At 33.6% G+C, this 16,868-nt stretch overlaps 2 protein-coding genes across 2 annotated transcripts in view; one reads left to right on the top strand and one right to left on the bottom strand.

Annotated features, from left to right (window-relative positions):
• The window catches only part of LOC114325880 (myogenesis-regulating glycosidase), a 128,795-nt gene that overhangs the window by 24,862 nt on the left and 87,065 nt on the right, over positions 1 to 16,868 (top strand). The window lies entirely within an intron of this gene.
• Positions 1 to 16,868, bottom strand: part of LOC114325881 (general odorant-binding protein 69a-like) — a 33,928-nt gene that overhangs the window by 15,029 nt on the left and 2,031 nt on the right. The window contains exons 2-3 of the mRNA XM_028274016.2: positions 8,038 to 8,113; positions 3,046 to 3,134 (exon numbers count right to left, since the gene is read on the bottom strand). Of these exons, the coding sequence (XP_028129817.1) occupies positions 3,046 to 3,134; positions 8,038 to 8,113 (165 nt within the window). The remainder of the gene's footprint in view (positions 1 to 3,045; positions 3,135 to 8,037; positions 8,114 to 16,868) is intronic.

The raw sequence follows: 16,868 nt of genomic DNA, 5'->3' as shown, positions 1-16,868 counted from the left end.
TCTCATATCTGCCGTTTTCAGTAGTCTTTGTGTTGTGGCTGTATCGGGTCTTGTTTCTGATGCATATGCCATTCTTGGTCTTACACTGGCTTTATAAATTCTTGACTTCATCTCAGTGTTAATATGTCGGCTTCGCCATATAGTGTTATTGAATCATCCTGCCAATCTATTTGCTTTTTGTAGTTGATTTCTCACTTCTTTGTTTAGGTTTCCGTAACTTGACAATGTAATTCCAAGGTATTTTACTTCCATTACTTGTTCAGTACTGATACCATCAATTTCTATTTTGCATCTGATTGGTTCTTTACTGATTACTATTGTTTTGGTTTTCTGAGATGAAATTGTCATAGTGAATTATTTTTCTTTTATGTTAAATCTGTGGACTAATCTTTGCAGACTATCTTCATCTTGGGCTATCAATAACTCGTTTGCGTAACAGAGTATTTTTACCTTTTTGTTTACAATTCTGCACCCTCTTCCTTTTTTGACGTGTTAATGATTTCATCCATGAATAAATTGAAGAGCATAGGACTTAATGAGTCTCCCTGCCTTATTACACTGCCTATGTTAATAGATTCTGTAAGTTGTTTATATATTCTGAATTCCATTTTGTTGTTTTGGTAGATGTTTTCAATAATTTTTATGATATTATCTAGGGGGACTTCTCTATTATACAGAAGATGGATTACATCTTTGAGTCTTACTCTGTCAAATGCTTTTTTCAAGTCAATCAGACATAAAAATGCAGTTTCTATGTTCTCTAGTGATTTCTCAATAATTTGCTTTATGACAAATATTGCATCTGCACACGATCTTACAGTACGAAAACCCTGTTGTTCATCTGATAAACTTATCCTCCGATTCATTAGTTCTTGTAGAATTTTAGTTCTAAGTTTTAGGGTAGTATTTAACTTAAGTTCTAAGTTAATACCTCTGTATCAACCTTTCTTGAATAGTAAAATTAGTTCGCTCGTTCTCCATTCTTCCGGAATTTTATTGTGTTTTATGATTTTTTTAATTAATGCTGTTATTTACTGTTCTGTCATTGCTGCTCCACAATATTTCAGTAATTCGTTTGGTATTCCATCCTTACCTGCAGCTTTTCTGTTCTTCAGCTTTTCAAGTGTTTTTCTAACTTCCTGTGTACTTATATTAACATCTTCATTTGTGGTCATTTCTGGTGTTTCCGGTTATAGCGTTATTTGTTCTTCCTCTCCATAGGGGTTTTTATACAGTCAATCCATGTAGGTATCCTTTTTTGTGTGTTTTGGTTTTATTAGTTCATTCACTTCCAATCTTTAACCTCTTCTAAAGCACCATATCCGTTTTTTTTGTATTAACCAATAGTTCTCCTTTTCTGACTTTTTTAGTATTTCTTGTTTCCTATGTATTAAAATGATACTTTTTATTTTATTTTTGTTGTCATATATCTTTTTATCTTCTGTTGTGTAGATTCTATGGTGATTCGTTTCGATTATTTCCATATGACGTTATTCCTCTCTAATATTTACTGCGCAACTTTCCTCAACTTCTAGGGGCGATTTCTCGATTATTACTAGCTCTTTGGAGCTGAGATTCGTCATCATTTTCGTTTTTCCATAGTTTATATTTAAACCGACTCTCCGTGTTACTTGCTGAAATCCTGGAAACGATTATAATGTTCCCATCTAGGGCATGTTACTGTCTTTTAGAAAACTTAATAAAAACTTAATGAAAATAATTAATGTTTAAATAACCTTTAAAACCAAGCTGTTTCGTCGCCCCCGGTAGGTAAATTATTCCGATTCGTTTTTTTTTTGTACAAACTTTCTCAAAAAGAGGTCGTTATAACAAATCCACAGGGTGTCGGGAGGTGCCGAGGTCGGAAAATTGTTTAAACATTTTTTTTTAAACAAATTCAAAAAAAATTTAACTTTGTACAATTTTTTTTAGATCTTTGGTTCATTATGAGCAAAAAAGGTCTCTTGTGATTTTTCTCTAAATTTGATTGTTGTCGAGGTATACGCGATTTAAAAACGCGAGAATGGCTATTTTTAATAATAACTCGGTTAAAAATTATTATTATAAAAGTGAGATAGTGATTAAATCAAAGTTTAAAGCCCCCCTCCGCCCCCTACATGAACCTGAAGAAATTTGTGGCATTAATTGATTACTAAGCTGTTATTTTTAATTAATAACAATGACCACTAACAGCGTATTGAGGTGGCCGTCAAGGTGAGTGCGAGTAAGATTCACCATTGGACTGCCGGAATCTCTTTCGCACTCACATTGACGGCCGCCTCAATATGCTGTTAGCGGTCATTGTTATTAATTAAAAATAACAGCTTAGTAATAAATTAATGACACAAATTTCTTCAGGATCATGTAGGTGGGCTTTAAACTTTGATCGAGTCTCTTTCTGGTTTTCATATTAATAATTTTAACCGAGGTATTAAGCCTTGAAAATGGCCATTTTCGCGTTCTTAAAATTTTAAATCGCGCATAACTCAACAACAATCAATTTTAGGGAAAAATGACAAGAGACCTTTTTTGCTCATAATGATCCAAAGAATCTAAAAAAAATTGTACATAGTAAAAAATTGATTTATTGAATTTGTTTAAAAAAATTGTTTAAACAATTTTCTGACCGCAGCACCTCCCGGCACCCTGTGGATTTCTTATAAGGACCTCTTTTTGAGTAAGTGTGTGCAAAAAAAAACGAATCAGAATAATTTACCTAACGGGGGCGACGATAAAGCCTGTCTATTTAGTCAGAGATATCGAGGAATACAAAAAACGCTTCATGGATTATGTAGATGTTAATCTAAAAATACTGGCAATAAGAACAAGGAGAAGGGAACGCTAATTAACTATCTCGTTGTCCAGATATCTACAGCTCTATCGATACTTTCTGTAGTATTCACCGAGTGAGTTGTCCGTTTTATTGTCATGATCCTGATACATATATTTAGGTGATATAAAGGTGTTTTTTGATGAGTCAAATTTATTAAAATCTACCATTTTTATGGTTGAAAACTATAATTTAAATAAAACATTCACACTTACCACACCAATTTCATTAAAAACACATTTCATGTAACATTTTAATTTGGGATCGTCAACAAAATCTCCACCTTTTGCTTTGCCAATGGCATCTGTAAGAAAAACATAGTCAGTCACGGTTAAAAACTCGAAAAATTTAATATCATGTTATGATAGGGTTAAGGATCCTATTATGAGACCCGTTCCTAATATGAGACCCCTGTCTCTAGTGTCTTGTAAGTATTGCAGCCTGGTGAGTGGGTTAAAAACTAAAACAGATCAATACAACTAGTTATTAGATGAAGACTCGTATGTTAAATGTATTAAAATAAAGTGTTCCTTAATTAAATTAATTCGTCTTAAGAATTCGGTGAAGAAATACTGACAACAAAATTTTTGTGTTTATCACTCTTACTTGCAGTATAAAATTTCCGATTTCCGAAAAACGATTTAGTCTATAAGAGCTGGGAGAGGATTTTGTGCTTGATAAGTAATATGGAAAAACTATACCGGGATGTGTTGAATTAGTTGTGTACATCACTTTCCATAACGGCCGGAAACCAGAGTGGGGGACGATGGTAGTTATAAGGGATCAAAGTCGCGGTTTTTATTATTTTTTTTTGTGACGCTAATGATCGAGATAGTGCACCAAAATTTGAGAATAAGTAGGTCATGATGTAACTAAGTAAAATCTCTAGGGGCGAAACGCTGCATGGCCGATAAAGGGGTGGGGGTAGGGGTGAATTTAAAAAAATAAGGGGTTATTTGCGACTTTCGTGATTGACATAGTGCACCAAAATTTGGGAATAAGTAGACCATGATATAACTAAGTAAAATCCCCAGAGCCGGAAACCAGAGTGGGGGACGAGGGTAGTTAACCCTCGTAAAGCGGTGCTTAGATTCCTACGTAAACGACGGTGCGGGGTGCATTTGCACCCCATCCGTATATCCATTGTTTTTCATATGTGAACGTCGGGGAAATTTATTTGAAAGATAAATAGGACTTGCTTTATTCAACTATGAAACATAATTTTACAAACAAAGTACTCATTTCTTCTTAAAAAAAATATTATCGTTGCATTACAAACACATGAAATTTTTCACAGAGTGAGCAACACAAAGTTTTTACACACAATACAGTTATGTCGGGACTTTCTGTCTTTTTCTGTGACATAAGTAACACCGACATTGTCCCGTAGCTCTGTTAGCTCCAGGTGGAACATCAGAAATGTCCAATTCAGGATATGAAATTTTCATCATATGCACCCTACAGTCATTTTTCCAAAAAAAAAACACTTAAATGCAAAGAGTTTTAAATGCTGTACCCACATAACAATGATGTTCCTATCATGTTCTAAGCATATACTACCAACATTCGTCGGAGTATATTCTTTTTAGTATATGCGTAGTACAAGCATAGCATGTACCTTAAAAAACATTCTAAATTTCATGTTCTTTGCATATACTATAAAGTATATTCTCGTACCGAATATACTGAGTACATTCGTGTACGTAGTTACTCGGAATATTCGTAAAAGTTTATTATTAGAATATACCTTTATCAAATATTCTTAGCGCATACTTATAAGTACATTCTTAACACATACTTATAAGTAGATACTTTTAAAATATCTTAAAAATAATATGTATGTATAGAAAGTATAATATTAGCCTTATAGATTATCAACTTTGTTATATTTTAGAATAATTAATAAAATTTATGTATGTAGGTAGTATTGGACGAATTTCATTTCAAAATTGTTTTATGGTAAAAAAGTTTAACATTAACTGTATTAACGTTTATTATTAAAAATTCGTTTTCATAATTGAAATAACTTTACCATTTCGAGTTTATCACGACTATTTTTACATCGTTGGAATTTGACTTTAATACGGGAGGCTGTGATACGGGCCATTCCAGAACCAAAGCATGCCAAAACCCACAACCGCAAAGGCATTGGTGTTGCCAACCATCTAGTAAGCTTTTTCCGTCAACCTTAAAAATTCCCACTTTTATAAAAAAAATTCCCTCCTGTTTACAAAATCTGAGAAGATATGTTTAATTATTTTCAAATATTTTGATTTTTTTAAATATTTTACAATTTGGACTGGAACAAAAATTCCCTTTTACTTTTCCCTTTATCACCTTTTATGTTGAAAATTCCCGCAAACAGTGAAATTTCCCTCCATTTGGCAACACTCACTGGTGCACCGATTGTTATTCCACTTTCACAATACATATCCCCCTAACCTTGTCTTGTCTTATTCTGACTTCTGACCATTTCTTACCTGAATGGATCAGGGTAGGAAACAACGGTAAAGCATGAATTCGAAAATGTATAGTATTTTTACTACAAAAACGTTATTACATAGGTCAAAATTTTTGACGTAAGAGAACTGTCAAAACATTAGAATGTGACTTTTCATTATTGCTATGTTTATACACGGCAATATGAAAAGTCACTTTCTAATGTTTTGACAGTTCTCTTACGTCAAAAATTTTGACCTACGTAATAACGTTTTTGTAGTAAAAATACTATATCTATGCAGTGTGGCAGGCAGTGTTAAGGATGAAGACGAATGATAATAAAGTACCTACTAGGACTAAAGAACATCCATAATCTCTTTATTTAAATAACAAATTTGTTTGCGGTGCTTCAAAATAGGTATAATCTATTTTGGTAACTCAATATTATTTAATAAATACATATAAGTAAGTACATATAAGTATATAAATTTTAGTTACTCATACGTAGTTTAGTTTAGCTAAATATTATAATATAATAGTTTATATAGACAACTAAAATTTATAAAAATGTACTTACTTTTTAAGTAATATTGCAGAATGTAGGTGCTAACTACATTCTCATTTGCCATTAAAATATGTAAATATAATAGGTATTTGGTAGAACCAGTGGAACCTAAGATGAGATTAGGTGATGCTGAAAACATACTTCTGAGCAATAGAGCACTTGACAGCACTTTCTTAGAATATCCTTAAAAATATATTCTTCTAATACAAAGATGTGCAGTAGTACGTTCTAAGTATATAAATAGAAGGTTTATAGCACTTCCTTGGAATATTCTAAAAAGTACGTTCTTAGTATAAACTAAAAAGATGTGCGGTAGTACGTTCTAAGCATATAAATAGAAGGTTTATAGCACGTCCTTGGAATGTTCTAAAAAGTATATTCTTAGTATATACTGAAAAGAAGTGCGGTAGTACATTCTAAGTATATACATAGAACGTTCAAGTACTGTAATGTAGATGGCAATTACGCATATTCTTAGTATATACTTTTTCTGAAAAGTATGTTCTATGAATCTACTAAGAACATGAAATTGTTATGTGGGTAATGGGTGGAGTGCGTTTAGAATTCAATTTAATGCGAATAAAAAAATGGACAAAAATAAAAAAAATTGTTAAAAAAGATAGGCGAGAAAAACGAAATCTGGGGTGCAGCTGCAGGGTGCCTTACGAAGGTTAAAAGTGGTCAAAGTCGCGGTTTTTATTAATTTTTTTTGACGCTCATGATCGAAATAGGGCACCAAAATTTGGGAATAAGTAGGTCATGACGTAACTAATTAAAATCTCCAGGGGTGGAACGCTGCGTTGCCGACAAAGGGGTGGGGCAGGGATGAATATAGAAAATATAAGGGGTTTTTGCGACGTTCCTGATTGAGATAGTGCACCAAAATTTAAGAATAAGTAGATCATGACATATTTAAGTAAAATCCCCAGAGGCGGAAACCAGAGTGGAGGACGAGGGTAGTTATAAGGGGTAAAATCGCGGTTTATATTATTTTTTTTGTGACGCTCATGATGGAGATAGTGCACCAAAATTTGGGAGTAAGTAAAATCTCCAGGGGCGGAACGCTGCGTTGGGGACAAATGTTGTGCTGCGTCACAAAAAGAAATAATACAAACTGCGACTTTGACCCCTTGAAACTACCCTCATCCCCAACTCTGGTTTCCACCTCTGGAGATTTTGCTTAGTTACGTCATGATCTACTTACTACCGAATTTTGGTTCACTATCTCGATGACGAATGTCACAAAAATCCTTATAATTTTTATATTCAGCCCTGCCCTCACCCCTTTGTCGGCCACGCAGCGTTCCGCCCCTGGAGATTTAACTTAGTTACGTCATGACCTACTTATTGCCAAATTTTGGTGCACTATCTCAATCATGAGCGTCACAAAAAAATAATAAAAACCGCTATTTTGACCCCTTATAACTACCCTCGTCCCCCACTCTGGTTTCCGCCTCTGGGGATTTTACTTAGTTATGTCATGGTCTACTTATTCAGAAATTTTGGTGCACTATCTCAATCCCGAACGTCGCAAAAAACCCCTTATATTTTTTATTTTCACCCTTGCCCCACCCCTTTGTCGGCCACGCAGCGTTCCACCCCTGGAGATTTTACTTAGTTATTTCATGACCTATTTATTCCCAAATTTTGGTGCACTACCTCGATCATAAGCGTCACAAAGAAAATAATAGAAACCGCGATTTGACCCCTTATAACTACCCTCGTCCCCCACTCTGGTTTCCGGCTCTAGGGATTTTACTTAGTTATGCCATGGTCTACTTATTCCCAAATTTTGGTGCACTATCTCAATCACGAACGTCGCAAAAGATCCCTTTTATTTTTTATTTTCACTCCCACCCCCACCCCTTTGTCGACCACGCAGCGTTCCGACCCTAGAGATTTTACTTAGTTACGTCATGACCTACTTATTCCCAAATTTTGGTGCACTATCTCGATTATGAGCGTCACAAAAAAAAAGTAATAAAAACCGCGACTTTGACCCCTTATAACGTCCTCGTCCCCCACTCTGGTTTCCGGCCGTTGGGGAAAGTCATATACACAACTAATTCAACATATTCCCGTATAGTTTTTCCATATTACTTATCACGCACAAAATCCGCTTCTACCTTTCCGACTAATTGCAATCCACGACAATTTTATTATTCATTCGTATATTATTGCAAAAAATATTTCTTAAGCTCACCTTCACCAACTCCAGTTTGAGATACACACTCGGCATGTAAAGAATCCATCAGCTGTTGTTGTTCTTCTGTGAAAGCCTAAAAAATAGGTTGTTAAAGAGTTAAAAATAGTTATATGGGGTTTTTATTATAATTTGAGCATTTAGCTTATAATAAACTATTTTTATTGCTAAATTATCATGTCTTAAGACGCCACTACTTATTGCAATATGTTCAAAAAACTTTAAGACGACTGCGAGATAAATAGAGAAGGCCCGAAGAAGAGTGTTAAGCTCTTGGAGGATTAAATAGTTTATTCGGTGCTCTGGCGATGTAGTCCCAAACATTCTCCTTCAGCAGTACATCTCGAAGGCGTCAATAACCAATTTGTATATATGTTACAGTTCAAGTTGATTCTCAGTTAGAGTTGACTCCAACTAGTTGGAGTCAACTCGAACTGAAACGAGCAGTAAAAGTTGATTTTAAAAATTTAAATCAACTTTTACTAGTTGGAGTTGACTCGTCCTGGATCGATTCAGTAAATGTTGATTATACGAGAATCTCAAGTGCATTTTTAATGAGTGTGCGTTTCTTTGTTTTGACCGTTTCAATGGTTTCAACTACTTATTAGTATAGTCTTTAACGTCGCCCCGTCAGGTAAATTATTCTGATTCGATTTTTTGCACAAACTTACTCAAAGAAATACATCCGTATAACAATCCTTATAACAAATACACAGGGTGTCACGCGGTACCGCGGTCGAAAAATTGTTTAACCAATTTTTGTTAACCAAATTCACAAAAATAATTTTTATCTACTCTATCTCATATTATGTAAAGCAGCGGTTCTCAATCTGTGGTACGTGTACTCCTGGTGGTACACAAAACACACAAAAACTTAAAATAGTAGTACATAGTAAGTCTTGATTATACAATCTAAAAATATAGAAATATAATAAAAGAAACTTTAGATGGTACATGACTCAAAAAGATTGAGAACCGCTGATGTAAAGGTTTTATTGTGTGAAAATTGTAAATATAGATAGCAGTACATGAAGAGTTTAAAGTGTGTCTGAAGTAACAATGTATTTTAAATGGGTTTTACTTTTTCGCACTGTTTTTTAGCACACTTTCATATAATTAAACATCCTTAACTTTCGCCTTCGGGAGGAAATCAGACACGCCCTTGCAACGGCAACTGAAATGCTCACAAAACAGCGACCACGTAAGCAAAGATGGATGACAGAGGAAATATTGGATTTAATGGATGAAAGAAGAAAATGCAAACAGCACAAAGCAATGTACAAAGCATTAAATAGAACCATTAAACAAAAAATAAAAATTGCAAAAGAAAAATGGATAACAGAACAATGTGAAGAAATCGAAAACTTATATAAAAAACATGATGACTTCCATCTGTATAAGAAACTCAAGGAATTCACAGGCACGATATACTCACAAGGACCAAATAATCTAATCAACGCAGAAGGCAAACTGATTTCAAGCCCTGAAGAACAAATAAACATGTGGGAAGACTATATAAAGGAACTCTTCTATGCTATGATATCAGAGAACCTCCTACATTAAATACCGAAAACGACGAAGGTCTTCCAATACTAAAGTCCGAACTGGAATATGCTCTACGTCAACTAAAAAACAACAAATCTGTAGGAAAAGATGAAATACCAGCTGAGCTATTGAAGTTAATCAACGAGGAAAACTTTCTCCTTCTTCTTGGACTATTTAATAATGTTTACAATACAGGGACTATCCCTAAAATATGGCTTGAATCAGTCTTCATACCACTGCCTAAAAAGAAGAACGCCAAATTATGCCAGGACTTCCGCCTTATAAGTCTATTAAATAACATTCTGAAGCTTTTCTTGCGTATCATACAGAACAGGATATATTATAAAAAATGTGATGAGGTCACCGGTCAAGAACAATGTGGCTTCAGGAAAGGTATGGGGACACGAGAAGCAATATCCTGTCTTCCAACTCTGGCACAAAGATACAAAGATCAGCAAGCAGACCTTTTTATCTGTTTCATAGATTTTGAGAAAGCGTTCGATAGGGTGAAGCACAAGACCTTGATGGAAAGATTGAATGACATCGGAGTTGACAAAAGAGGTTCTAAAATTATAGAGGCTATTTATTGGAATCAGACAGCAAACATAAAGACTAATGGTAATACGTCAAGGCCAATTGAAATACAACAAGGTGTTAGACAGGGTTGTGTGCTATCACCCATACTTTTAACGTCTACTCTGAGGTAATATTTGCGAACTCTTTATCGCACCCTTCAGAAGGAATCAGGATAAACGGTCAGAGAGTAAATAACATCCGCTATGCAGATGACACAGTATTAATGACTGATTCGGACCATACTCTGCAGATACTGTTGGATAGGGTTACTGAGAGTTGTGAAAAAATGGGGATGAAGATCAATACTGCGAAAACCAAAGTTATAATAATATCAAGGAACAAAAATTTAGCTCTTCCAATAAATATGTGAAACACCAACAGCTTGAATACGTAAACCAGTACAACTATCTTGGTTGCTGGTTCAACAATCAACTTGATTAAAAACAAGAAGTCAAGAGCGAGAATAGAGGTAGCCCGACAGGGGTTTATCAAAATGAAAAGCTTATTTTGTAACAGTAGCATTAATATCAGCCTTAGATGTCGTTTTCTGCATTGCTATGTGTGGTCAATACTTTTGTATGGAACGGAGGCCTAGGCACAACACAACACTGATGAACAAGTTGGACGCCTTTGAACTCTGGCTTTACAGAAGAGACTTGAAAATACCTTGGACAACCCACACCACCAACGAATATGTTCTCAGGAGAATAGGTACAGATAGGGAACTGCTAAAAATCATTAAAGTCAGAAAAGTTAGCTACCTGGGACACATAATGAGAAACGAAAAGTACCGCCTCATGCAACTGATCATCCAGGGTACGATTGAAGGAAAACGGGGTCCCGGTAGGCGCCAGATTTCATGGCTTAGAAATATCAGAGACTGGACCGGCCTTGATTCAACATCTTTGTTTAGAGCCGCATTGGACAGAGACAGATTTGCCAGTGTAGTCGCTAACCTCCACTAAAGGAGAAAGCACCACAAGAAGAAGAACTTTGGCCTTGTCATGGTGATGATATGTGAGCAATAAATTACAAAAAAAGTTTTGACAGTTTTGTGGTTTGACAGAAGTTTGAATTTTTAAATGTCAAAATGGTGCAATGGTGCAATGGTGCAATGGACTTTCGGACTTTCATAATAATAATTTTTAACTGAGTTATTAAGCCTTGAAAATGGTCATTTTCGTATTTTGCAAATTTTAAATCGCGTATAACTCGAGAACAATAAATTTTACAGAAAAATCACAAATGACCTCTTTTGCTCTGAATGACCCAAATGATGTAAAGAAAATTGTCCTAAATGAATTTTTTTGTAAGTTTGTTTTTTGTAATTGTTTAAACAATTTTTCGACCACAGTACCATCTGACACCCTGTGGATTCGTTATAAGGACCTCTTTTGAGTAAGTTTGTGCAAAAAATCGAACTGGAATAATTTACCTAACGGGAGCGACGATACAGACTAGACTAATTTGAACATATTCAGTAACATTTAATTTCTAGAATCGGCTGTTTGTGTGAATCAGAATCAACTTTTACTAAATGGCATTGGGAAGAGTATACTTTCCCTAGTTGGAGCCTACTTTTACTACTAAATGTTGAATATAAATCTTCATTTTATATTTATAATCAACTTTTACTGAAACCAGCCGTTAGAGTTGACTCCAACTAGTTGGAGTCAACTCCAACTGGATAATCAACTTGAACTGTGACATATATACTAAGGATTTCCACAGTTTTTACTGTATTCCTTAACTCAATCGTTCCCGTTCTAGTTCTTTTTGTTGTGCCAGTCCCCTTCCTGTAGGTTTCTTCTTTCCATTGTTTTGTCCATTTCATCTCTTAAAGACCTTCGGACTCTGCCTCTCTTCCTTCTTTCTATCGGGCTCTACTCTGTTATTCTGTTTATCCCACGTTTTTTGTCTACTCTTCTGACATGTCCGTGCCAATTTAATCTCTTCTGTTCTATGTAGTCTATTATATCTGAGTTCATTAACCATTATTTTCTTAATCTCTATGTTATTTGTTCTATCTCTTATTGTTACTCTGCAGCTTCTTCTTAGGAATTCCATCCCAGTTGCTCTTATTATGTATTTTAACCAATTTGTGAAGTACTTAAATTTTACAGATTGGTCCAGTTTGACTGACCATTACTTAAGAATACAATGTGTCAAGTTTCTTCTATATTAACCATGATCTATCTCCAAAGTTGTTAAATTTTGGAGGATTGATACAAGGTGTCTCATTGGGAAAGTAACATACGTTAACTATGGAAAGAGGACACTTAGTCGGTCTTAAAAGTACCATACTAATGGGTCTTACTTCAATAATAAAAAAGATACTGGGTGTTTTATCTATTTTGCCATTTTTTTTATTTGGTTCATAACTTTTTAACCACATTGTATATTTATTAGATATTTGGCACGCAAATATTTTATAAGGTATACAATCAATTAATTTATTTATAATTGTAAAAAATCCAGGTCCGCATTAAAAAATATTGGCAAAGAATTCCGACCCAAAAGAACACCCTGTACATTAAATTTTTTTAAAATATATTTTGCGATTGAAAAGAGGATAAAAAACTAAATTTAGTGGTAAACTTTAAATTTTCGACAAAATGATTCTGGTCAAATTTTGAATTTGAATTCTGAAATTATGCGAGAAAACTACGAGAGCTCAAAGCAGAAAAAATTGAAATACGACTTATAACTTGATAAACACACTGTATATTTATTTTATATTTAACTCTGAATATTATTTAAAGTGTCCAATCAATTAATTTATTTACAATTAAAAAAATCCAGGGCCGGATTAAAAAATATTGGAAAAATTTTTGGACCCAAAAAAACATTAAAAGTATATTAAATTTTCTTAAAATAAGTTTTGCATTTGAAAAGAGGATGAAAAACTAAATATAGTGGTACACTTTTAGTTTTCGGCAAAATCAGTCTTTTGGTAAAATTTTGAATTTGAATTCTGAAAATATGTGAATTGAGAAAGCTCGAAGTAAAAAAAATAAAAATGTGAATTAATTTTAATTAAGACCATTATTTAATCTAAATTCGTTAACATTTCAGTATTTTTTTATTATGGCGACAAATAATTCATAACAAATATTCATTTTTAATTAATGGATAATAAATAAAGAGGCCACAAAAAATTTGCTGAAAAATAACTTTTGGATATCTAAAATCCAAAGTTTATAACATAACTAGGAAATAAATAGCAGGGAAGAACTTCTTGACCGGATTCCAGACGCCTTCCAAGAAATGAAAAATAACCCTGACGAGATTAGGAAGTCAGTCAGACAAACAACAAGAAGAGCCAAACTTTGCCTTTAACAAGGTGTTGGCCATTTTGAACAATTACTATAGTTTGGATGAGTTATTTTTCAGAAAAAAATTTCTGTTTTTTTTTAATTTGAGATAGTTCGTTGATTAGGTAGGCACATAAAATTATGTATTTTTTGTGGCCTCTTTATTATTTATTCGTTAATTAAAGGTAAATATTTGTTATGAATGATTTGTCGCCATAATAGAAAAACACTGAAATGTTAACATGCTATCAATTAAAGATTAAAGAAGATTCTCCTCAGCTGATCTGCTGTTCACGTGGGCTCAAAATGGTCTGACTCAGCCATGTTGTCTTTATAAATTAATAAAAGAATTTAGATGTGATTCTATTCACTATAAAGGGTTATTACCCTATATCTGTGGCTTTTGCCCAGTATTCATGTTTTTTGTTGTGTTGTTGAGCAATTGCTCTTCTATGACGGTATTTTAAGAGGACGAAGCTCTGATGATGGCACGTTATGTGTTGAAAGTACTTAGCTGATATAAAATATATTTTTTACACACTATCAAAAGTTTTTTGAAAACATACACCTGTTTGCCGTTTTGACCCAATATGTTTAGGCCAGAATAAACTAGGTAATGGTATGTAATTATCTGTACATGTTCGTACCAAACAAACGGTTTTTGTTCGATTTATTCTGACATATGCATTATTTGTCTTATCTTTAATTTGTTACGTGCATTATTCTGGATATACCTGCTGATATTTTCCAGTACAAGAAGATTTTGTTTTGTCCTATTATTCTCCCCACTTAATTTAGTCCCCCATTTTCAACCCTATTTACAGTTGCGTCATTATTCATTCGAAACAAGGTCTAAAATGTTGCGTATTTTAATAACGACGCAACTACCCTGTACTGACTTAGCACATAGTTAGAGTTCTGTCACTTTTGTATCATCTTTACACAGCATTTTAGAAGTTAGTTACGCAATAAACAGGAATTGACAAAATTTGCAGTTACGTCATTCTTATTCCGGACCGTCGAAATAATAAATTTATCGAGAGACTATACCACTAGAAACAATAACGGAGTGGCAACAGTGGCGGCGCCTGGTGTAAAATATTGGGGGTGCACATATAATGTTAACATATAAAAAGTCCTTGAGACCCTATTTCCGTAGGTAAAGGTTTTTGAGTGTCTTCAAATTGTAAAAATCAAAGGACCTTAAATTAAAAATTACAATAAATAACGTATTTTATTGACTTAAAATTATAATTTAATGTTTAAATGTTACAAACAAGTTTTGTAACGAAAGTCAGTCGCCTGTTATTTTTTAGATAAATTATTCACAAACAAATTCAGTAAAATTTGGAACTTCTTGAATCATTTTTTTTTATTGAAAACATTGCGAGTGCAGTTAATCGATCCTGGCCCATAGCTATTCTAAGGAAAGTTTTCATACGTTTCAATGCAGAGAGACATCGTTCTGTTTCTGCAGTTGTCACTGGCATCGTAACAAGTACATAATTGGAGAATTCCAATCTGGAATTCCAACTGGATAGTTAAAATCGTATCTTCTATTTTATTCATTAGGCTTCCGCTTCTCCAAATATGTGCTTCACACCTACACAATTTGTAAGTTTTTACACAAATCTCCATTGTAAATAATCATTTATAATCCCGACGTTTGCACTTTGGTACATTCTTAATTAACAAATTTGGTTTCGGCATTTTTAATTTTTCTTCTAAATATAATGAAGAAAATTTAATTGATTTTAAATATTCCACGCTAACATTTACGTCCACAAATCCTTCCATTCTTAATATAGCTCCGAAATTCGAACTTCATGAAAGCAAAATTTAAACATACACGTGTGCCGTGCACGTTGAAAACACCAAATATCATGCCATAAGAGCACATCCAACTTGTGATCCTGTGGCCATCTAAACTTGTGGGCTATAGCGGGTAGCGGGGTGGGTGGTGAGTTGTATTTAGTCGTATGAAAAGTCGTTGGTATAGGAACCACTGTGAGAGCGGTGAACGCGAACTTCTGTCTAAGGCCTCGCATCCGTGAACGTTCTCCTTTGAAATAGAATAAAAATAATTAAATGTTACCTATTAGATACTTATAAACTCCTTGGATCTGTTATTTCGAATTTCAATTACTGTATAATTAGATTAAAATGTTATTTATAGAATGATAAATATTACATATATGAATGTGGTGTGAAAATAATTTTGGGGGTTCACGTGCACATGTGCACTTATGGAGAAACCGCCACTGAGTGGCAATAATAGAGAGCACACAAAGAAGGAAGAAGTCAACATCATATTGAGTGATATGAATGCCAGGGTTAAGAGAAAAACATCGACCAAATGACGGGTGGTTTTGAACTGGGAGTAAAAACGAAAGAAAAAAACAACTAATAGAATTTTGTCAGAAAATAGACTCATAATGTGTGATCATCTAATCTAATTAGTTAGTTGTAGATGATAAAAGGTCAGAGACATAACATCTATGTATAATCGACTAATAGACAAGGAGAAAACGGCGGGTTCGTTGGGAAAAATATTCCCATGAGATTTTTTGCATAATCACATTCGTGAGACATCCCAGAATAAGGTTCAAGAAGTCGCCCACGTGAAAAGTGGTCCAAATTTTTTTAACATTTTTTTTAATCAAATTGCAAAAATCAATATTTTTGGCCCGGATTTGGCCAATTTTTTTGTAGGTTCTTTGGGCCATTCTGGATAAAAAGGTCTCATAATTTTTCTCTAAAGTTGATCGTTTTCGAGTTATAAGCAGTTTAAAATTGAAAAAAACGAAAAATGGCGATTTTCGAGGCTTAAACGTAAACAGTAGCGATCAACAGGTAGCAACAAAATATAACATCGGGAGATAGTATCATAAACTTTGGCAACAGTGGTAATCTTTGACATTATCTACGGTTAATATTTTGACAGTATCATATTCGCGCTAAATGGAAGTAATAGAAAACGATTTTATTATTAATAAATAGATATTTATAAAAATAAACCAAAATGGATGAAAATTTTATGTTAAGATAGGTATTTAGAAAGGTATTTGCATGAAATATCTAATAATAAAATAATAATAAATTATCATTTTTTTTGTGAAGCGAAACAAATTTCGATTTTCGCATAATTTTGGCACGGTTTTTAATGGACTTTTTCTTGGAAGGTTTCACTTTATTTTTCGTTTGATTTACTTTTTCCATTTTGTTAATCTATTGATAATATTTTAGAATAAAACATCCTCCTAAAACTTTATATAGTCGCATTAGAATTCGAAATATTTTTACGTAAAATTTACTTACCTACCTGCATATAACTAAAACTTACAATTAACAACAATCTATTCTTTCAAAGAGGCCAACAACTTATACAACAACAAA

This window comes from Diabrotica virgifera, chromosome 1 (genome assembly GCF_917563875.1).
Source record: "Diabrotica virgifera virgifera chromosome 1, PGI_DIABVI_V3a".
Classification (NCBI taxonomy): Eukaryota; Metazoa; Arthropoda; class Insecta; order Coleoptera; family Chrysomelidae; genus Diabrotica; species Diabrotica virgifera.
This window is presented reverse-complemented; position numbering and strand designations above follow the sequence as displayed.